The sequence below is a fragment of the Stegodyphus dumicola genome, chromosome 8 (assembly GCF_044657685.1).
Source record: "Stegodyphus dumicola isolate Sdum_Otavi_A_Nest chromosome 8, ASM4465768v1".
NCBI lineage: Eukaryota > Metazoa > Arthropoda > Arachnida > Araneae > Eresidae > Stegodyphus > Stegodyphus dumicola.
In genome coordinates this window covers 10,988,102-11,012,196 of record NC_140775.1, presented here as the reverse complement: position 1 = coordinate 11,012,196, position 24,095 = coordinate 10,988,102, and the positions used below count along the sequence as shown (strand labels likewise).

The window sequence follows — 24,095 nt, the reverse complement described above, 5'->3', positions numbered from 1 at the left end:
CAGAGAAGTGCTTTGTATATTTACGAGAGGCATCAAGGATACACAGAAAAATTAATACATATGTACTGTTTAAATACTGTAATATACTATGTAATTACAAAAGCATAACTGTAAAACTACACCTTTTTGAAGAAATCAGTCATTTGTGTTTGCTTCTTGCTTTGGAAGCATTTTCTCTTGATCTGAGATTGCATTTTTCGTAGCATAAGTTTCTCGGCCAACTCCGCGTCGTCTTTTTCTTCCAAATAGCTCAGCAGTCCGTCGATTTGTTGCAAAGCCGCTTCGTGAGTCTTCCGCATCTGCACAGTGGGCTCTTCTTCGCCTTCACTTCGCTGTCCTTCATTCTCGGTCTCTCCCCTTGCTTTCTTCACAATTTCGTCATCTGTCAAGCGTTCGAAGCCAGGTTCGTTGACGTCACTCTCCAACGACTCGTTAATGTTTTCAGCATCGACGTTCTCACCACCCGGAACTGTTTTCACCATATCGGCGAGAGTTGCCGTGGGCGTGTCTACATCTTCATTCTCTTCTTCACAGCTCAAAGAGGTTAGGTTGTTGTTGGCTTCAACATTAGGCATGAGTTTTCTCCATGATTTTATGAGGGTTGACGGTTTCACTGAGTCCCATGCAGATGCAATATCGTAGATGTTGTTCAAGATTGTGTAGTGTTTCCAAAACTCTTTCAGATCATAACCTTCAATTTTGGTCATTAGCAGCTTGGTTCCGTATGTTCTCTTCATTGTTGCAATGACTCCTTGTTCCATGGGTTGGATTAGCGCAGTAACGTTTGGGGGGAGAAACTTTGCAAAAATTTGTCCATCAGAAGACTTTACCACGCTTGTTGCTGGGTGAGAAGGTGCGTTGTCGATCAATAGCACAACTTTTTCAGGCAGGTTTTTCGATTTAAGATGTTTACGCACTTGAAGAACAAAGATTTTTTCGAACCATTCTTCAAAAATGTTTCGGTTCATCCATCCTTTTTTTTTTTCTTTTTTCTTTAAAGTAATCAACGAGCAAATTTTCTATCCTTCTGCCTTTGAAAGATCTCGTTTTTTTACTTTCCAATGACAAAAAGTCTAAGTTTATGTCCAGCGGTAGCGTTACTGCAAGACATGATTGTGATCCTTTCCTTGCTGCTTTTATGACACGCCACTTTACTTTCACTTTCAAATGCTAAAGAGCAAGTGCGAAAACATTTCCACGAAAGTCCCGATTCGTGGACATTGTAAATTTGTTCAAAAGATAGCTCTTCTTTTAAAACAAATTCTTCAAATTCATGGTGGAAATCGTCGGCTGCTTGTTAGTCACCACCAAGTTTCTCCCCATGAAGTCCAATTTCTCGAATTCCATGTCGCTGCTTAAAAAACAAGTCAACCAGCCCGAAGACGCATCAAAATTTCCTTTCAGGCCTAACAACTCAAAATTTTTTTTTTTTTTTTTTTGCCTTCGCCGCAATGATTTACTGGAATACCCTCTTTTCGAACTTGAGCTAACCACTCTGTCAATGCCGTGTCTATCTCAAAGGTAGAACCCTTCAAAGTTTTTCGCGTTTTCATTGCGGAAGCACTGTCCGACATTGATGCAAAGTTCACCAGTTTGTCTTTTTGCTTTAGAATGTCACGCACTGTTGTTTCCGCAATTCCGTAATCTAATTCCATCTGCGGCCTTGTAGCGCTGTTTGCTACTTTGGAAATTAATTCTAGTTTTTGCACAATCGTCAACACAACCTTCTTTCGTTTTCCTGACATTTTAAATCGGTAACGAAAAAACAAAACCAAAAAGTACAAGCACTGAACACGATAAAGGATAAGAAATGAACTCGGACCGGTTCGCAAACACTATCAGGCTTAAACTAACAATGGCGAGTGGGAGGAAGTGGGCGTGTTAGTAAGATTAAGACGAGAGAGGGCGGTGGAGCAGGCACTGCAAGGGTGAGTAAGAAATCACTTACTCATCAGAGGGGAAGGTTCCGAGAAGGCCTAGGATATTTTTGCTATAAATAAGCATGATGTTAGCAAAGTTAACGTTTCGCTCAGTTTTGTGAACATTTTTATTTTCTTTGCTTTACGCTTGTTAAAAAAAAAAAAAACTTTGTGCGGCAGGCGCGGATAATCCGCCCGCGGATAATCGGGAGTCTACTGTATATGTACAAAAGGCGGTGCCATTTTACATTCGGTTCGAGCGGTCACACGAAATATTACTTAACATAAAGTCGTGGTTTAGACCCTTTCCCTAAATTACACATTTCCATCTAAATTAGGCATTGACATCTATGAATAAACATGAGTCAGCGTTGAACAACTCAATCAAAGAACTCGTGGAATCAAAAAGAAAACCGATTAAAGGCTTTTGCTGTTGAAAATTCCGCAAATTCATGAAAAATATTTGAAAATACGAAATCTTTTCAGTTCAAGATACCCGCAAAATTCATTATAGTCGAAATTTATGCATCTGAAAGTTCATTGTAGCCATGTAAAATTACATTTATAGAAAACTAAACATGATAAAAAAAAATTCGTTAAGTCCGGATGTTCGTTATATGCCAGGTTAGCAATAGCAGGGTATGACTGTATATAAATATAAATTCATGCAAGGGATTGAATTCTATGTGAAATATGATTCTTTTATATCACTTTCTGGAAAGGGTTAATAGAATGGAAACACTTGCACAGAATATAAAAAGCATTGACTATTTCTATCAGTTATTTCAAACAATAACTTATGCTATCACTAATGGAGATAATTTCCCATCCACCTTTTATTTTATGTCGATAACAGTTGTCTGACTAAAGAGAACTCTCGAAATCAGGTGCAAAGTAAATGTTCTTTTATCGCGTAAAATGAAATTTGTGGAAGGTCAGATAGGTGATAGATTTCTAACGCGCTAATTTGCCTGCAATAGAGAGGCGAAGAGTACAAACCCGCTGCATGTAATGGAGGAACAGACAGATGATAAGTTTACTTTCACATGGATTATTGAAAATTTCAGCATGTGCCATCTACCAAAAGGACAGTTTTTCGACAGCCCAAGTTTTGTCATTCATTCTATACCCAGCATAAAATGGTGTATAGAACTATACCCGAACGGATATCTAAATGAAAATTACCTAGCGGTTTACTTGAGAAGAGATGATGACTCCATAGGAGTGTGCAATATAAAGTATAGCATTCAGGGGTTAGATTCCAACGAGAAGGTAATATTTTCTTGTCTTGAAAAGGATGCAGCTGTATTCGAAACGAACATGAGTAGAGGGTATTACGAAGCCTCAGAAAGGGAACCGTTGTGCCAGTCTCTGATAAATGACATTCTGATCATAAAATGTGTCATGGAACCTGTGTTTGAGACTAACGAACAAGAAATGTTCACTCCTATTCCTTATGAAAATGGACTCTTCACTGATATCATTTTGCGTGCTGGTGATACTATTTACAAACTACACAAAGCTATTTTATCAGCCAGGTGGCCCAAATTGCTAGAAAAACTGGACGATGAAAAGTCTAGCGAACTAGCTTTGGATGTGAAATCTGACGTTCTGGAGGTCATGATCGAATACGTTTACACCGGGAAGCTGGACTGCAGTAAAACTGAGATACTAGCGGACTTGTACGCAGCTGCAACGAAATATGAACTTCTTAACTTGCAGTCCACACCAATAGTAGCACTGAAAGTGCGAACACAATTTAACATTAAGAAAGTATCATTTCATTGGCCAATACGGAATTTCAGCACACTAACTAAAGATACTGTGTTGTACAGTCATGTATTTTCTGTTTCTCTTCCAAATCCTTGTAGATGGTATTTAATCTTTCACCTTCGGGAATATGCGACTGCTAATACGTCATTCCATATCTCCATTTGTAGAGTACGTAATACAGAACCGAAGCCGGTTTTCGTGAAAAGTAAAATATCTTTCGATGAGCGAAATTCTTCCAAAAATAAACACTTTTTTCTAAACAATGAAAGTTGGAAATGTACAGAATTTTCTGGAAACATTTCCATAAATTCTCAAGATGTATTGCTACTTAAGTGCGAGTTTATATTTTCTGATTGCAAATACTTCAGCGAAATAACGGAATCGTTTTGTTCTTTTACGACATCTATTAACTGCCATGATTTCAACAGTGATCTTAGAAATCTTTATGAAACAGAGCAATTTTCCGATGCTAGAATAACAGTCGGTTCCGAAGTATTCTTCGTACATAAGTGCGTTCTGTGTGCCCGATCTTCCGTGTTTTCTAGAATGCTCCAGACGAAAATGACGGAGGCGAAGAACGATACGATTGAAATTTCAGACGTGGACCCCAATGTAATGGAACAAATGCTCTCATTTATGTATTCTGGTTATTTAGAAGACATGGAAGATTCTGTTGGGGAGCTTTATGCACTAGCCGATAGGTACGACGTTTCTAGCCTGAGGAAGAAGTGCTCGAACTTTTTTAAATCGAATTTTACTTTTGGGAATGTGTGCAATATTCTCCAGTTAGCCGATTTGCACTCCGATACTGATTTGTTCAACAGTGCACTGGCTTTTATTTCTGATCATGCAACGGATGTTTTCTCAACCCATGACTGGATTAAAATCACGAAACGTAATTTTATGGCAAAACTTTTGCAAGACTTAGTACTGAAAATAAAATAAAATTACGAACGTGACGATATTTGTAGGAAAATTATTATTCGTGCATGTCAGTTTTAAAATTTTTGTTTACCGCACGCCCTTGTTTTTGCTTTGGTAAGTTAACTCAAAGTAATAAAGCAGATATTCAATTTAGAATTTTTTTTTGTGGTAATAAATTTTCTCAGTGCTGAAGGAAATTCTATAATACATAATGTTTTCTTCACATCCCCCTTATTAATTAATTAAATTAAATTAATTAATTAAATCCTTAATTTTATTTAGCCACAGTATTTTTTTTAATGGATTGTAATGCACTTATCTGTTTGTAACATAACTTTTAAGATTTTTTCTTTTGCTAAAAATTTTAATTAAGAATAACTGTGATTACTTATGAAAGGGTTATCTACAAAATATAAATAGTGAAATGTACTTAAATTTCCTCGAATTCTTTCTAGCATTTTACAGTTATTGCTTGTTTGTAAATAAAAGAACTGGAATATTTTTTGTTATAGGGCAGCATGCGCCAAGCTATTTTCTCGAGAAACTTTTATGCTCCAACTTGATACTCCTAGAAGGAAAACAGTAAGCTATTCACTCATTTCCGCTCGTGTGCCCACCAGCGGCCGAGCGGTAAAATTGCTTAACACTGATAGTTCGTTTTGGATTTGAATCCCGGCGAACGGTTGGCTGCGTGGGCGTTTTCATTGTTTTTCCCCATGTGTAACATGTATATGAGCCAATTTCTCTTAGAAAGTCCTCCACGGAGGCATCCCTCCCCTTAGGCAGATACACCTCGAGTGTTTTGCCGTAATTGAATAAACCAAATCAATCCATTTCGACTGAAATGAAAGTTCTCCAACTATCAGAAATTATGTATTTTTAAGTTGTAAGAATTATTTTAATTAGCAAATTATTTTCTTATATTTAATATTCCCTGCACTTCTACTTTTTCTCAACTCCATCAGAAATGCAAATTAAATGAGTTTTATGAGAACTTCTGCCAGGAATGTTAGGTTTCTGTTAGCATTTTTACCACAAAAGGGCTATTTGTCTCGAAACGCGATATTTGCGTCGAACCGCTATAAATACACCTTTTCACTTCCATTCGAATTATTTTGCCATTTGGGAAAATATTTATCCTTCTATTGAATTTGCTTATTGTAGACTAACAAACTAAGCTATATGAAAGCAACAGATGCAATTCTTACGAATATTCTCTTCTTACTTTTGAATCCCATTAATTAAAGTAATAAAAATGCATTTAATTCGTGATCTATCTAATTAAAAATATTCAATATTTTCGTAGAATAACGTTACACATTTTAATTGTTTATTCCATATTTTGTAAAATTTTTTAATGAATTTTTGATCAACAAACTCAGCGATTTGAAAGCGAGTAGTGGCAAGAATGTACGGAATAAAACATTTTTATTTCTAGGGCGCGAGACTCTCTATCGGAAATTCTAAAGATACGCTGTTTTTAAATATTTTGTGATTTTGCTGTTGAATTGAATTTTATGTTAAGCGGCGAGAGCGTGATATTTAATAAGTAAAGTTAACATACAAAACGCTAATAAAAAAAAGAGAAAAAACGTTTTGCAAGCCATCTTACTAAGAAAACTGAACATTGATATGATGAACTAGGGAAAGACTAGGCAAAATAGAAGAATGTATACCAGCACTTAACACTGCATCCGAAGATCTTTTATGTTGTAAACATGTTGTGCTCTAGATGAAGCGGGTCCCGGACTATTCCCCATTAGTATTTGAAAGCCGTCCGGGTGTCCGGCCCTGCTGTCACCTGTCACCTGCATCAGATCTGAACATATGCATCTTTTAAATTTTTTATGATTTTGCTGGTGAATTGTGCATGGAGTAAAATGATGTTTAACAATAAAGCTAAAAAGGCATAAATATTTTAACAGGAGTGAGTACAGCCAGCACGGTAGACTATGAGCGCAGCGAGAGCGTAGAAAACCTTAACCAAACCTTTTGGGCGATGGATAAAATCTGAACCCTTTCAGAATGTTTTTTTAAATAACGCCAAAAGTACTATTAATCTCAAACCTTATTTTTTTGTTCGGATCAGCTTTCAAGCGTTGACCCCAAATGATACTCCCATGTATTATTTTTGAAGAAATAATATAGGGATATAAAAAATATATGGCAGCACAAATAAAAGGATGTTAACACCAAGTAATTTCTCTGAGTATTACTTTTAAAGAGATATTACAACGAATATAAAAGACTGTATAGCAACATTTATCGGGAATTCTAAAGACATCGGATATAAAGTATTATTTCAATTTCCACTCGCCAATTTGGCCAAGCGTAAGATATTTAATTTTTGTTTTAAATTTTACCCCCGTTCTTGAGTAACAAACTAATTGAACAAGCAATAAACGCAGTTCTTTATTTCTTTTATTAATTACCAACTAGACCTATGAAATTAATATCTAGCTGAATTTATTAAAAGCATTATAATTTTTGTTCTCTTTCATAATAACTATTTTATTTGTTAGAAGCACTAGCGGCTAGCTGTTTGGAAAGTGAAAAGAACAACAAAATTGAGCTTCGAGAATAATAAATCTCCTGGGATAAAATAAATATATGGCAACATTTAATGTCGTATGGAGAATTCTAAAGATATGCTGTTTTTAAAAAATTAGGAATTTCGCTCTTGAATTTTATGCGGCGTTAAGTACAAAGAAACTAATGCTTAAGAATAAAGACAAAAGAAGTTATGTCACCAGAGAAGAGTCCAAAAATAAATAGTTAAACTGCAAGTTTAATGAGAGCATTAAAATCCTTAACAAACTCTCTGGTACAAAGTTAACATCTTAATCCGTTCAGATTTTTTTAAGTTTGTTTTTAATGTTGTAAGTTTCCTGCTTTATAAATAATCACAATAAAATTCTGCTAAGGGTCTCAGCGATTTTTCTGTTCTTTCCAGAGTTTGCAATACAGAGGAGAAGATAATGTTTCTCAAGTTCGAAAGAAAGAATATTTCAGCTAAAGCAAAAATATAAATGTAAGAGAAAGAATACTTTTGTTAATCATCAAGTTGAGAGTTTCAGACTAAGCAAAAAAAAAAAGCTAGAAAAATAACTTTTGCAGGACTGACGAGGGAGAGACTTTATATTTCTTTCTGTGGAGTCTTGTGAAGGAAAGAGTATATTGAATGCTTCTGTTTTTATAGTTTATATTATTATTATAGTTATAATATTATTAGTGGATCGAATGCAGTTGTATTATTGCAATTATTGCAGATTTGCGAGAGTGAGTCCAAAAGGTGTGCTGGTGGTAGTGGTGTGGTGTATTGAGAATATGGCAAAGCACACTAGGGCTATCTGCCTAAGGGAAGGGATGCCTTCGTGGAGAACTTTCTAAGGAAAGCTGGCTCGTATACACGCTACACATGGGCAAAACGAGTCCAAAAGGAGGAGTGAGCCGGGTGAGTACGAAAGCAGACAGATAAACTGCGAGGCGAGCTCAACAAGAGCATGAATAAACATAACAAACCTTCTGGTGTGATTTTAAAATGCGAAGCCTTACCGATATTTCTTTCTTTCCCTCTTTTTTGCTTCCAAGTAGAAATAAATTTATTATTTGACTTTGATGTTTGCAATCGTTGTTATCACTTTGTGTTACGGAATATTAAATTGAAAAGGGGGCCAAAAAATTCCTCTCGCTATCTAATGAAAAATTCCATTGCTTGGATTAAATGTAAATTAGAGTTTAACTATTCATGAATAGTTAAATTTTAATTAAGTTTTATTTCAGTAAATCGTGTGAAATCAAAGTTCAGAATTTTGGGAATTCATATAATGAGAGTTTTAAGATCTTTGAAAATTTCAAATCGAAAATGCAGTATTCATGAAGTAAAAAATATAAGTACTTGTGTATTAGCCGACCCTGAACAATGCGTCGCCAGTAATACTAGCATTAATGCTTTTACTTTCCTGATCGTTGTGGCAAGCTTCGAAACTGTTCTGGATTCTTCTGGAAAGATGCGCTATTTTATTTATTTATTTATTGTTTGTTTGTTATTTATTTGCTTATTTTATTAATTTTCGTGGGGAGGCTAATGGTGGAAAAAACTTTTCCTATCGTCAGTTTTAAACCAGTTATTAAGTAAGCACTATCTATACTGCATTATTTTTTGGCAAAACGTTTCCGGCGAGGGTTTGAATCCAGGCAAACGGCCTGGCTGCATGGTTGTTTTTCGTGTTTTCCCTCATATGTATCCTCTATCGAATATAGAGTTATTGGTTTCTTTCTTTCTTTCTTGAAGCAGGAGACGTGAAAAATGAGAAATGCCCTTCCCGGGACTCGAACCTGGATCTCTCGAATACGCGCCAAGTGTGCTGTCGTTACACAGCGAAGGCATGCTGAATGGAGGGAGAAAATACATTATATACTCCTCCTTTTAAAGAGAGATGGGGATTAGGGGACTCAATTGCCAAATCCTGGTACTGACGAATTATCGTCCACTACCCCCTTTTTTTGTTCGGGGATCAGTGTAGAGTCATTAGGTTATTTTGAATCAGGAAACGTGAAAAATGAGCAATGCCCTCGCCGGGACTCGTATCTGGACCTCTCGAATATGCCCCGAATATGTTACCGTTACATCACGAAGGCATGCAAGAAAGAGGGAGAAAATGCCTTATAACTTCAGTTATTCAATGTGTAATGCTATTTTATCAGTTCGGTAAAGGGACAGTGCCCACGTCCTCCGTCACTTATCACTTACTTATTTTATCAGTTCGCCATATTTTAACAGATTCCTCCTATTTTAAGGAAATTCGAAAAAAAAAAAAAAAAAAAAAAAAAGAAGAGAGAGAGAGAGAGGGGGGTCAGTTCTATATCTCCCGTTCTACTGAGCCGATTGACAAAAATCAAATTGCATTTTTTCATGTCTCGAAAGCGCGACTTAGGAGGATATATATTAGATTTATATATAGCATTGTTCTAACATAGCTATTTTGACGCAAAATCGGACCTTTTTCTTGAAATAACGTACCAATTTTTTCCCATATTTCGATTCTACGACTCAAATTATGCCTAGATATTAAATATTGTAACATTTGGTGCGAAATTTACGGAGAAATTCAAAAATTTATCTTGGTCAAATTTTTTCAGTTTGAGCCAAGAATAATTCACTTGGCAAACTTCTTAATATATGGCAACCAATTTTCCTTTCCCTTCCATTATGTTGGAACGAAGAAAAAGGCACCTCGTCTCTACCTTTTTACATTGTGCATGAGCGGAAAAAAAGTCGCATCGTTTCTACTTCCAAATAATTTTAGCAAAGTGTTTAAACCCCATCTGATGTTTTATCGCTTTCAACAAATATGCCAAATTTCAAAACGGGCCAATATTTAAATTCACGTATATCTTCGAAAAGTTTGAATAAAAAATTGTAATTTTTTTGCGGGTATGCTTAGAAATACGTCTACTTTAAGATGACGGTAAAAATTTTATAGATTATAATTAAAAATGTTTTTAGAAAATTTATAAAAATTATTTAAAAATACAAATTATAAAAATAAATCGTAAAAAATGGGTGAATTTTCTTTGGAATGAATCTGAATTTCGAAATGGGAAAGGAAGAATCAAATAAGTTTAATTAAAAAGAGAGCTTAGTTAATATATATCAAACTCAATTAACATTGAGGAGCTAAAATTTTGAAAGCTAATTTTTTAAAAACTGCTCATGCGATTTTTACAAAACTTGGTAGTTTGGCGTAATTTGAGTCGTGGAATTAAAATAATGGGTATGTTATTTCAGAAAAAGTCCGATTGTGTGTCAAAATACGTATATTAGAACAATGCTATATATAAATCTAATACGAATACGAAAGTCGCGCTTTCGAGACATGAAAAAGAAAGTTGAATTTCGTCAATCGGCCCAGTAGAACGGGAGATATAGTTTTTTTTTTTTTCCCCGCAGTATACCTCTTTACTGCTTTATCGGGAAAGAGGAGAATGTTAATTAACAGTTTATTTTCGGGCATTTAAGCAAGCGATTTTTCATATCATCTTCATAATCATTGCATAGAAAATCTTTGCTGCATATTCTTGCATTCTTCACCTTAACAAGATCCTCTCTTTGACACTGACGTGTTCATTTTTTTCTTCATCAAAAGCAAATATCCTTTGGGAAAACATGAAATACTGTACCTCTCTCTTTCCCATTTCCATGAATGTTACGGTATTTTGCTAGAGCGTAAAAAGATATATTACATAAATTATGCATTACAACACAGAATTTAAATAGAAAACTGACTAAAACTATAAATACAATACTTTCTAACCATTAAAAAACAAATATATATGATTAAAATTAATTTGGGATGTTCAGATCACTAGAATATCCCTTCGCTGCAAATAGGTTTGATTTGTTTTAGGGTTCTCGCAGCAGCATGAAACTAAAGTTTTAAACACGTGAAATCACAGTTGACGCAGACTAGTGACGTCAGACTACTTCCTGTTAACTCCCCTTACGAGGAGCGCGCTGGCGAGAGAGCACTCAGAAAAATGAATTAGCCCTTATCTTTAACCCTGTCACACAGGAATACTTATTTTATTATTATGATCTACTTTCAGAAAATCACTTAAAAATTCTTACTACAAATAATCATGATAATTTTAGATGCAATTGCAGAACTGCAATTTGAGGGAAGAAAAAAAAAAAAAAAGAAAAAAAGAAAAGAAAGAGAAAAATGAATAGGGATCGACAAGCCACATTCTGTGATTTTCTCCAATATTTATTTTTGTAAGCAGATTTTATTTACATTTAATTTATACTTTTTATTTAGTATTCATGTTTTCCACATCTAAAAATATTTCTTCGAAGTTGAAGCATTGTTGATGGTTGCGATGGAAACATTTTTCGCTAACAGAGTAGAGAAAATGGCGCAGAGATATCTTCTTTTATCAAATAACGCAAAGTCCAACTGATTATAAGCTCTTTTGATGCCGCTGAGACGCCTTGATGTGATTATAACGGAGAGGTGCTACAACGGGAACCTGTTGCACATAATGGAGGAAAAGGATGAATTCACTTTCTCCTGGATTATAGAAAATTTCAGTATGTGCCATCAGCCAAAGGGAGATTACCTCCGCAGTCCATCTTTTGTTTCGCATTCTTTACCTGGCTTTATATGGCGTCTACTTTTATACCCACTAGGTGAGCTAAATGAAACGTATGTAGCCATTTTTATCATGAGAGATGATGATTTGCTTGAAACTTCCAGTGGGAAGCTTTTTATTAGCATACTGGGTGCCAGTGAAAGCCATTTTTACCATTAGAAATACGTCTACTTTAAGATGACGGTAAAAATTTTATAGATTATAATTAAAAATGTTTTTAGAAAATTTATTAGCATTTTATTAGCATACTGGGTGCCAGTGAAAGCCATTTTTACCATTAGAAATACGTCTACTTTAAGATGACGGTAAAAATTTTATAGATTATAATTAAAAATGTTTTTAGAAAATTTATAAAAATTATTTAAAAATACAAATTATAAAAATAAATCGTAAAAAATGGGTGAATTTTCTTTGGAATGAATCTGAATTTCGAAATGGGAAAGGAAGAATCAAATAAGTTTAATTAAAAAGAGAGCTTAGTTAATATATATCAAACTCAATTAACATTGAGGAGCTAAAATTTTGAAAGCTAATTTTTTAAAAACTGCTCATGCGATTTTTACAAAACTTGGTAGTTTGGCGTAATTTGAGTCGTGGAAGTTCTGAAGAGAAATTGCCAGTACTTTCTAAAATCAAACCTTACTAAGCTTTGCAATTTCTTCGTATCTAGAGTACGTTCTTGAAATCGGCACTTAATCCAATGATCTGGACAGAAGTTTTTGGTCTTTGAGGAATTTCCAAAACTAAAAACGATAAAGTAAAATTTTATAGAAAAATAAAAAATTCAGATAACTGAATTTTTTGAGAAATATCTCTTGAAGACTTATTTCATCAGGCATACATACAAAGTAAATGCTGATGGAAAATGTGCAAGACGGGATTTCGTATTGCATACAAAATGTATATGATGTATTTTTGAAACATAACAGTCTTACACATCCGAAGTAAAATAGGCCGTAACTGCTTCAGATAATCGAAAACTCAATTAACAGAGTCTAAATTTGAAATCACTCCTCTTTTTTGGAGGGGTCGCAGGAGGCCAGAATTTCTGAAGTAATTTATTTGAAATTCTAAATATAAGGTGCACATACACTGCAATTATCATTTTAATAAACTCCTTTATTTGAAGATAAAATACTTTTTATTAAGCATTATCGATACAAAATTATTCATTAAAAAACTGATACACGCAAACTTCATCAAGATTTCCCAAAACTGTATAATATTCGGAAATAATTTTTGCATGCATTTTTATGTATTAGCAACTTTTTTTTGTGGAGAGGATTCTGTTACTTTGTTTGTGACAGACCTATAACAGCCACGGCATGATCGCACCAGTTTTTGAGCTAAAAAGATGTATTAGAGCATCTTATTAACCAGATTTTACATCATATCTTGTTGATGACATGTGGCTAAATACGCTGGCATATCTTTGAGATCAAAACTAAATGAACTAAATCTCTACTTAACAATCTATGACCGTCCACGATAAATTAAAGAAATTTGAGAGGAAACTTGATTTGTATGTTAATTGTATGCGACATAGAAATAATGCCGTATTTCCAATTTTAGAATCTTTTTAGTAGAAAATTATTTTAGTATTGGAAAATAATTCTTCGATGAAATAAGCTCACATATCGAAACACTGCGGTAAGAATTTGACACATTTTCCAAGTAATAATGATTGCCAATTATACATATATTTTCCCAATTATAACGAATTTTCATGGTTCTTGATATTTTCCGCCGCAGTTTTTAAAATAGCAAACTGTTATCAAATGAAATTCGGACTATTTAATGCCAACGGACTTAAGCGGACCTAAAGGAACTCTATAATGCCACCGGACTTATACACGGAATTCCAAGCAAAAAGTATAGTTAATTTCAGGATATTTATTACCAGTGAAAATGTCATAAATATGGTGAACTGTTCAATGGTGCTAATTCAGAAGACAAACAACAAAAATCAGCGTTATATTTACAAAATTTCCACAGGACTAATTTCGATGGTTTTACCGAACCACCATCCTCAGCTGCAAAACCGCAAATGAACAAGATAGGAAAAAATGATTAAATAAGATAAGAAAGCCTAGACAAGAATAAGCAAGTGGCGCCACCTGTTGGTGAAACCAGGACTAAAACATAATTTCTTTAAAGGCCGAAGGCAAATTTGGATTGGAATTAAGATCGTTAACTAGAACAGAAAGATTTTTATGAATGTGAAATGCCTCTAGAAAATCCAGTTCTCCAATGGAAGATGTGTTTTGAATATCAAATTTGCCTTCGGCCTTTAAAGAAATTATGTTTTAGTTCTGGTTTCACCAACAGGTGGCGCCACTTGCTTATTCTTGTCTAAACTTTCTTATCTTATCTAATCATTTTTTCCTATCTTGTTCATTTGCGGTTTTGCAGCTGAGGATGGTGGTTCGGTAAAACCATCGAAACTAGTCCTGTGGAAATTTTGTAAATATAACGCTGATTTCTGTTGTTTGTCTTCTGAATTAGTATTTATTCGGCGTGTTATTGTGTCTTAATTATGTACAATGGTGCTTTAAAAATTATAATTAAGTTTATTTCCATGTATCTGGGTAAGAAGGGATTTTTCATCACTAACTCAGATAAACACAAAAGAACGAAATGGCCTGATCCCGATTTCAGACTTAAACTTATCAGCATACATACAAGCACAGAACAGCTGTGCTAGAATCGGCAGGCTCATCCATGTCAGTAATGTGATCAGCAATATTTATTTAATTTTTAATTAATATCATAAAGCCTTAAATTATTAAACCCATGTAGAACTTTTCTTCAATTAATTTAATTCATTTATATCAATATAAAATTAAATGAATTTTCATTCATTACATTAAAAAGTATAAGTATTCTAGTAATAAACACATGCTAAAAATTGCTTTCGAAGGAAACAAATGTAAGGTGTTCCATAGAATATTCCAATAAATAAAAGTGGTTCCTACTTGAAAAACGTTTCGGAAAAGCTGTGTTATAGTAATTTGCTCAAACAGTTGAAGAGCTTTGCTGAAAGTTCGGCATGACTTATTTTTAGTGCGTCTGTTTCTGTTTCATCATCTTTAGCACCACTCTCTTCGCTGAAATTTTTATTTTTAGCCGGATCTACGGCGCTGATTTCTTTGTCGTTTAAAATTTAAAAACCTGGAGCCAATTATTTTTTAAAGCAGTTATCGTATTTTGTTCTATTTCATATTTACATTTTATATAAGCGGCTAAAGTGTGTGTCGCTGATAGTTTATTGTTGCTACTCGGAAAAATGAGCGCGGAAATTAAAGTTTCCGCAGTTTTTAATTAATATCTCGGCTGATTAAATTCGTACGAAGATGAGAATGGTATCGATGGATTCGGAGAATTTTTTGGAATCCGAGGATACGCGTCTCGAATTCCAATTCGGCGTCGTTCCGTAGATATTCGAGAAAAAAAAATTTGGTACGTAGCTAAATCCCTCTAATAAATCTCTCTCTAATAAATCTCTAATAGAGGAAACCCAAGAAAGAAAGTAGAGAATGTAGGGAAAACGTAGAGAAGAATTAGTTTTTAATTAATATCTCGGCTAATTAAAGTCCTAAGAAGACGCTAATAGTCAAAATGGCGTGCCACGAACCTGCGGAATCCAACGATGCGCTTCACTAAGCCCGGGAGCCAGCCGTTTCGGAGGAGATGATGTCACTTCACCCCATATATATATATATATATATATATGAGGCTTAAGTGTCTGTTTGTCGCCGATAGTTTATTGGTTGCTTGCTTAACAGTACTAGCCAATGGGGTGAAAATGCCACGGCACAGGGTTGCCGTTTCAATTGAGACGGAGACAATTTCCTGTAACACTTGCCTTCGCTATGACCATCCATTAAAATTAAATTAAAGAGATTAATCCAGTAATCTCTTTAATCCTTGCCAAGTCTCAGGGTCAAACGCTTAAGCGTGTTGGCATTTTTTTTATCTGAGCCTGCATTTGAACACGGTCAACTTTATGTTGCCTGTTCAAGAGTTCGTGAAACAACGGACGTAAGATTAAAAATAATGGATGGTCCTCTGCAAGGCGAGCTTAAAAATGATGGAAAGATCTACACAACAAATGTTGTGCACAAAGAGATCATTGACATGTGAATTATTAATATTTCATTATTTAAATCACCGTTATTGATTGAGCTAGCGGTGGCTCTTAAGGAAATGTACCGCCAGTGGTTTCCTTCATTGCACTCTACTTTAAGCAATTAAGCAATTAGAAGAAGAAACCCCGTGGGGCAGTAAGCAAAGGGGCGTCCTCGCTGCCTAATTCAGTTTAAATTAGCAGACACCTTTGCACAAATAATTTTAATTAGAATTTATAATATCTAGAATTATCATATAATATCTATCTGTCATTTCGTACGACCGCCGGCCGTTCTAGTATATATATATATATATATATATCTTTGGTACTATCGATTTCCCATATACAAAATTTCAATGTTTTATGGTTAATCGTTTTTGAGTTATGCGAGATACATACGTATGTACGTACGTACAAGACGTCACGAAAAAATTACTTTTGAATCCATTTGAAATCCATTTTGCAATCCGTTTTGGAAAAAAGAATCCTTTATTCTCTCTGCACGTACAGACGTCAAGTAAAAAAATTGTCCAAATGGATTCTGAAAAGGTCAAAATGTATATTTCTGTTGAAATATGGTACCCGAAATTTTTCGCGATTACAACACTTCCTTTACTTCGTACAAGGAACTAAAAAGGGAGCGAAAGAAAATAATAACTAAATTGTTTTACAAAACGTGACTATCAGTGTTCTTCAACACTGATGTTTGTTAAGTATTACGAACATTATCATCAGAAGTGCTTTTTACTTTCATTTGTCATCGTCTAGGCCAGTGGTCTCAAAAACAATTTTATGCGCACGGCGAAGACATTTCATTTACGTGTTTGTTGCAAACACAGTATTGCAAAGAGTTCAATATCTTAGTAATTTGAGGTTCGAATTTATAAATTATTTTGTCTTCATTAAAAACTAACATGAAAAATGTCCCAGAAAATCTCTAAACGGAGTTAATTAATTTACAATGTGACAATTTTTTTAAAGATTTAAAGACAGATTTTATCCGTACTTGTCAAAAGTTAAATGAGATCAGATGCGAATTTTTGCACAAAAGAATGATCGCTTTGCTCGGAAATAGATATTCTATGTGAACAGATTTTTAGCTGAAAATAAATAAGAAAAGAACCAGATAGATCGATGAGCATCTGCAATTCGTGATGAATATAATTTCTAGCAGTTTCTCTCAGAGGCTACAAACTTTATTAGATTCGAAACGTCATCAAGTATCGAACGATGACTAAAAATGAAGAAGTTTATAATTATTTACATACAAATATGTATTTTTGTAATATATGTATATGTATTTATGTGTTGAAGAAAAATTTGATAAATAAATGGAAAGGTTGTAGTTTTTTATCCCCGTGTTTTGTCCTACCTCGTAAATTTTCTCTGAAATCTTAGAATGTTTTCATAATTTGTTTATTTTTAGTTTAAATTAAAGTAAATTATTTAATCATTAATTAAATATATTAGAATATTTTGAAAATGTCACTCGGAAATACTAATATTTAGATCTCAATAAATTTGAATTAGGAAGCGTAACCAACAAAAATTTCTTACGGATGCCAAAATTTAGATTTTTAAATATAAAATAAACGTCAGTTTTATTATTGCTTATGCATGTTTTGATAAATACTTAAGAAGCGAAATTTAAAACTTATTTAAATTATTTTTAGCCCAAAAAGAAAGTTAGACCCGAATGGGATATTAGTCTCAAAACGACATTTTGCGCTGAGTCACTTTAAATGGCGTATCACGTTTCAAATTGTTGCCACCAAATATTATATTTGATTATATTTAAAGAAATTAAGTAATGAAGAACCTTCATGAATGTATGCATGTTCCTCGCATTCAGACAAAACAGCGGTACCTAAAACATTCAAATTCTGAATAACGTAGTCCTCCACCGGAACATTGGAACATGGAAGCCCCAATTTTGAATTTCGAATATGTTTCTAACAACTGCTTCATATTTTGTAAACTCTTAACGAACTTTTGATTAACAGACTAAACGATTTCAAAGCGAGCAGTGGCAAAACTCTACGGGGCAAAAAATTACCTCTAGCGCGAGTCTCTGTATCGGAATTCTAAAGGTAAGTATTTTCTGATTTTGCTGTTGAATCGAATTTTATGTTGCGTAACCCCGAAAAACATGATATTTAATAAATAAAGTTAACACATAAAACGTCAATAATAAAAAGAGAAAAAAAAAGTTTTATAGAGACATCTTAGCACGAAAACTGAATATTGATATGATGAAGTGACAAAACACTGAAACATTTTAAAAAAGAATCTTAATCTGAAAGCTTTTGTATTGCGCCCGAAGGGGCGTTTTTTTTAACGTTTTGTGTGTTATCTTTATTTATCAAATATCATTTTCATCGCACTTAAATAACCTAAAATTCAATTCAACAGCAATATCAAAAAATATTTAAACACAGCATATCGTTAGGATTTCCACTACACAGTTTCCGGCCTGGAAATAATTTATTATTATAATAATTATTATTATTATTTTCGTCCTGTGTTGCGATTGCTCGCTTTGAAAGCGTTATTCAAAAATTCGTTAAAGTTTTAGAAAATATGAAAGATATAATAAAACAAATTCGAAATTCAAAATTCGGGCTTCCATGAACCCATGTTCGGGTGGGGGATTACGTTATTCAAAATTTGAGTGGTCTAAGTACTGTCTTTTTTTCACAATGCCAGAAACATATGTACATTCATGCAGATTCTTCATTATTTAATTTCTTTAAATATGATATAAGACGATAATATTTGATGGTAATAAGTTAAAAAGTGACTATCCGTTTATAGTGAAACGCCACAAAATGCCATTTTGAGACTAATAGCACCTCTGGGCTACCAGCCCTTTGGGCTTCTGAACGTATTCTAAACGTAAAAATTTTTCTATGCTGCTTTTAAAATTTTTGTAATTTTGTTGTTGAATTGTATATGGTGTAAGTGCGAAGAAAATAATGCTTAATAATAAAGTTAAAAAGACAAAAAAAAAGGGGGGTTAATGGAGTGTAACAGCAGAATGATAGACTGCAAACTCGGGGAAAACGTTAAAAACCTTAACAAACACTTTTGGGCGACCGTTAAAATCTGAAACCTGTCAGATTTTTTTTAAATATTTTGTTAATAAAAGAGATTCTGCTTCATCAGCTGTATTCAGATCGTACATTCAAGACCAATGCAGTTTGAGGTTGAGACCGCTGGTTTAGTTTAGTAGAGAAGTAGTAGTTTTAGAGAAGAAGTAGTAGTTTAGTTTGAGGTTGAGACCGCTGGTTTAGTAGTAGTTTAGTAGAGAAGTAGTAGTTTTTAGTTTTAGAGAAGAAGTAGTAGTTTAGTTTGAGGTTGAGACCGCTGGTTTAGTAGAGAAGTAGTAGTTGTGAGAGTACTGTAGTTTCAAATAAGTACTTTTGGTGTCTATACCTACAAAAATCATAAATTATTAGTCTTCAACATTGAGATAAAAATATTTATGAGATATCAAATACTGTTTCGTTGCTTAAAAATATTATTAGAATGTATTGAATTATTTTTTTATTACTAAAACATACTGAATATGAAATTACTAAGCATCTTGAATTAATTCCCAATCAAAACACAGAATTTCTTTGAAGAAGTGGCGTATGGTTTAAAAAAAAACATCTAATTCAAGCTTTGATTCATTATAAAAAATACCGAAGAAGGTAAAACACTTAATTTCGAGGAAGCCACTTTTATGAAACAAGAATATTAATTGAGAATACATTTCTTTTTTATTATTTAACTTTGAGATCTTTGTTATCTTGATTAAAACGTAGCTTTATAAAATATTTTTTGTCCTCCCAATCAAATCAAAAAACGCGCTGCACAGACGAGTTTTACTTTTTAAAAATTAAATAAAATTTCGACTTGATGAATATATTAGAAAAAAAAGGAATTTATTTTTAAACATATTACTTATGCGATCTTAGAATTACATTTTAAAAACCCTCAAAAATCTTCCTGTAATCAACTTGCTGTATTCCTTTTTTTTTTTTTTTTTCTTTCAAAGGAATCTGATTTATATTTCAATTCGTAATGGTGATTTTAATTTTTGCCTTTGTTCTCACCTAATTCAAATATATATAAAAAAATTAGAAACAGCAGACTTTCTCCCCTTAATTTAATGCATGGAATTATAATCGGAGTCGTCTGCTTACGCTTCGTAGATATTTTTTTTTTAATCTTCTCGGAACATCGCTGCAAAAAATATGCTGATAAAAAAAATTAATTCTCTGTTACTCGTATGCGTAAATCAGATTAAATTGCACGTTGCTAGGTCGATTAACATTTCAAAGAACGAATCAGCGCCTCGCACTCGAAGACTTAATTTAGAGTTGGGTACCCCTTTTCCCCTCACTAACAGAGCGTGAATTTTTTCTCATCGCAATATTTTTATCTCATATTCTCCGGGCAATTTTTTATGCATTTTGCTTAAATCAAGTCAAAAGCGGGGATAAGCCAATTGGGGAGACTTGGAAGTAAATTAGATATGCGAAAAAAAAACATGCTAAGGTTAACACATATACGTCGACCGCAGCAGGGAAAAAAGTGAATTAGAGAAATTTACACAACATAATAAACATACAGGAAATATCTTTAGGTACGGATAAAGCGAGAAATTACATAGCCCTTCTCTTGCGGTTTTCATATACGTGCAAAAGTATTTATGTATAGCAGTTTGAACAATGTAAAACGGGATTCTTTCTAAATTTTATTTGTGGATAAAAAAATTACATTTCTCTAAGGCGTCTTTTTTTAAAACTAAGAAACATTTCTGTTTCACACGTGTCACTTTTCATCAACAGTGTTCAATAAAACTCCAGTAAAAGTAAAATAGAACACACGTTGCACACTATACGAGACAATAGCATTTCTCAGTGCAATATGCCGCATATCAGTTTATACCCGGAAAGTATCCGTCATTTTGTAAGTACTTGATTTTGTAAAGTGTGTACTATTGTGAAATTTTCGAAATGAAACGAATTTAAAAAAATTGATGTATACACCACATGACTTCCACATGAATATAAAATTATAGACATTTCTTGCTGCATTTTATTTAAACGTTTTCCTCGAATTTCATTAGACATCTATTTCTCATTCAATTAATTCAGTTCTCATTTCACAGCAAGGAAAAAATACGTGAAACCTCAAAATATTTTCATTAAAAATTGAAAAATTTAGGAAAATGCAAAGCATCAAATACAGTTAAAACAATTAGACTTTTCTTTTACAATCGAAGTTAGAGTTTCTACGCAAAAACAAGCGATTCGGCCAGCGTGCAAAAAAGCAAATTTTACGGTGCACCAAACTGAAAGTTTCGGCAAAAATATACCATTCGACAAAAATATACTGAAAGTGCGGAAACTTAATTAATTCACTGTTCTGCTAAATTTCAAATGTAAAAAAATATGGCTGCTTTGCTAAAAAATGAAGCTTAGCTTCATTAAATAAGTTTTAAATTGTTGATAACTCTACAACTATTGCATGCAAATTAACTAAAAGTATAAAAACCTTAACCAGAAGATAAGAACAACATAATTCAATTATTTTTAAAGGAAAAAATTCCCAATTTTTTATAAGAATAAAAAACTGAGCTCACGGAGCCGAGTAACAGATTGGTTACATGTATATTTATATAAGTTTGGTGAAACCGTTTGCAACCAGAAAGAGAGGTGCACAACTACATGTATAGCTGTACAACGTTAGCTATAAAATGTATGTACAGCGTTCAACGTTCCGAGGTTACTCGTTTTTCAGTTATGCGAGATGCATAGATACAGATACCACAAAAAAATCTCTTTTGAATTCATGTTAAATCAGTTTCATAATCCGTTTGGGGAGAAAGAGTCCTTTATTCTGTCCTTACGTACAAATGTCACGCAAAAACATCGTTAAATTGTGTTCGATAGCGGTCAATATGGGTATTTCCGTTGAAATATGATATCCGAAAATTTTCGCGATTACAAATCTTCCTTTACTTCGTACAAGTAAATACGCTGTGAAAGCCATGGTAATTCAATATTTAAAGCTACGACAGGTGATAATGTCAATAAGAAAGGGAGAAAAACCGTAAAGTTTGACTTCACGCGGAAAACATTTTCCAAATACATATCCAAGGGTAAAAACGGAATGTTTCGAATGTGGCAAAGGTAAGATGTTTAATGTTAAAATTAAATCCGCCAAGTCAAAGGACAGCTGCAAAATCATTGAATTGCTGTCAGCTGTAAACAAAATGATTAATCCTTATATGGATCTTAAAAAGGCGAAAAAACATAATGTGCATCGTCTTTCTCCACGACATATCGCCGCACAGTTCAAAACTTGAAAAATTTTGCCATAACAGATGAATCTTGGTTGTATTTAAATGATTGTAATAAACAGAGATACATTTATTATGATCAATGAGGAGAAAAAAAATCTTAAAACAAGGTTCAAAGAATCTAAAGAAAGTTTATCAAACAAATTATGATTGTTGCTGGTTTTTCATATAACGGCAAATTAAAAATAAAGAGAGTGCAGAAAAATGTTAGCGTCAACTCCACATATTATCAATAACATATTTTATACCCAGTTTCCAAAAATGAAATACTTTGTCTTAATCCACAATGCCATCAATAAGTACGTTTTTATTTAGACGTTCTGGGGTCCATCGATTTAAAGAACTTTATGCACGCAAACTGATGCACAGGAACACACTAAGTCAAACAAAACTTTATTTTGTCGAAGTTAATGTGTGTTTAATCATTCTGAAATTGTTTCTTTAATTTTGCTTTAATACAGTTATTGTCTAATTGTGTCTTTTTATGTAGTTAGAAGCTTAAGTTTCGTCGACTTCAGGATAGCAGCTTGCACCTCTTCAAAGACTTCTTCAACGTTACAGTTAGCATTCACTTCCACAGCTATGTCATCCAGAAGCTTGGATTTGAAGAACATTTTCAGTTCATCAACGTTTTCCTCATATAACCTGTAATCGGCTTCAACCGATTCGGCGCAGTCTTGAGGAAGCTGTATCAAGCGACTCACAGCCAACCTCTGCTGGCATGGACGAAGTTTCAAGTGGTAAAGGTGACCAGTTTGTGGATCCAGTCTCCTTGGCTCTACTCGCGCCAAACACTTGTCCAGACTTGCATCAAGGAAGATAGCTCTGACAAAACATTATTATACAATGAATTAATAAAATTTCACTAGAAAATACCATTTTTAAAAATGTTTTTTGCTTATATTCTGACATACTGAAGGAAGAAATAGTTTTCATTTTGAGGCACTATGGTTGGATAGATGCCATGATATGTCTGATTTGGATAAGTCTGATCGAGACTTGCAATTACTAAGGTACTGCTTTTCACTAAGAATTTTACTAGGAACGGGCGGTACACATATGAGCAGCATCGTTTCTGCTAAATGGCGTCCCAAAAACTGGCTGACATTTCGCTTTTTTTTTTTTTTTTTTTTTTTTTTTTTTTTTTTTTGGAAGTTTTGAAACCGATACCAAAATGATATACGATATCTAAGTACTGAAGTACAATATTTCTCAAACGTTTTCAAGCGCGGACTACTTTTATAAATTAGAATGTTATCTGGACAACATGTCCTTTTGAAAGCAATTTTTTAGCATTGTTTCCAGGATACTCAAGTTTTTATTTAAAATCCATTTAATTTTATATTAGTATTAAGTTATCAGAAGAAAATTTACATCTGCTTTTAATAATTCCAAGTTGGAATAATGTTTATCCCATTAACTAAAAATTACGTAAATGTTGCTACTAGCATTAATGAAAGGGTTTAATTACATATTAATGAGACATTATTTACACGTACTGATTCTGGTATAGTTCTTCTATGTTTGCTATGCATGCCGATAAGAAGCAGCCTCGTAGTACTTTAAATCCATTTTTTGCTTTTAAACCTGCAGTGGGAGGTCATAAGTAGTGTAATAATCTTTATCTTATTAATTAACCATTAAATAAATGTTGTTATTTGCATTAATGAGATGGTTTAATGACACATTATTTTATACGTACCTATTCTTACATAGGTGTTCTATATTTTCTACTCATGCTGATGCGAAGTACAACAGTCATAGGACTTTAAATATCTCTTTTGTTTATGACACTAGAGTGGGAGGTCATCAATAGAGTAACTGGTACTAAATTTCATAA

The 24,095-nt window shown here is 33.4% G+C and overlaps 3 protein-coding genes across 4 annotated transcripts in view; 2 read left to right on the top strand and 1 right to left on the bottom strand.

Moving 5' to 3' along the window:
• The window catches only part of LOC118197669 (speckle-type POZ protein B-like), a 36,162-nt gene extending 13,029 nt beyond the window's left edge, over positions 1–23,133 (top strand). Inside the window, exons 1-2 of one of the 2 annotated variants that reach the window (XR_015042481.1) lie at positions 11,404–11,808; positions 22,746–23,133. The gene's annotated coding sequence lies outside the window, so the exon portion shown is untranslated. Of the gene's footprint in view, positions 1–11,403; positions 11,809–22,745 lie in introns of those variants that run through there. The other variant, XM_035369203.2, reaches the window with a different exon arrangement.
• Positions 2,822–4,821, top strand: LOC118197667 (speckle-type POZ protein B-like). The gene has a single exon (XM_035369201.2). The coding sequence runs from the start codon at positions 2,931–2,933 to the stop codon at positions 4,635–4,637; it is 1,707 nt and encodes a 568-aa protein (XP_035225092.2). The 5' UTR covers positions 2,822–2,930; the 3' UTR covers positions 4,638–4,821.
• Positions 22,633–24,095, bottom strand: part of LOC118197666 (adenylate kinase 8-like) — a 37,449-nt gene continuing 35,986 nt past the window's right edge. Inside the window, exon 9 of the mRNA XM_035369200.2 lies at positions 22,633–23,080. Within this exon, the coding sequence (XP_035225091.2) occupies positions 22,738–23,080 (343 nt within the window). The 3' untranslated portion in view covers positions 22,633–22,737. The remainder of the gene's footprint in view (positions 23,081–24,095) is intronic.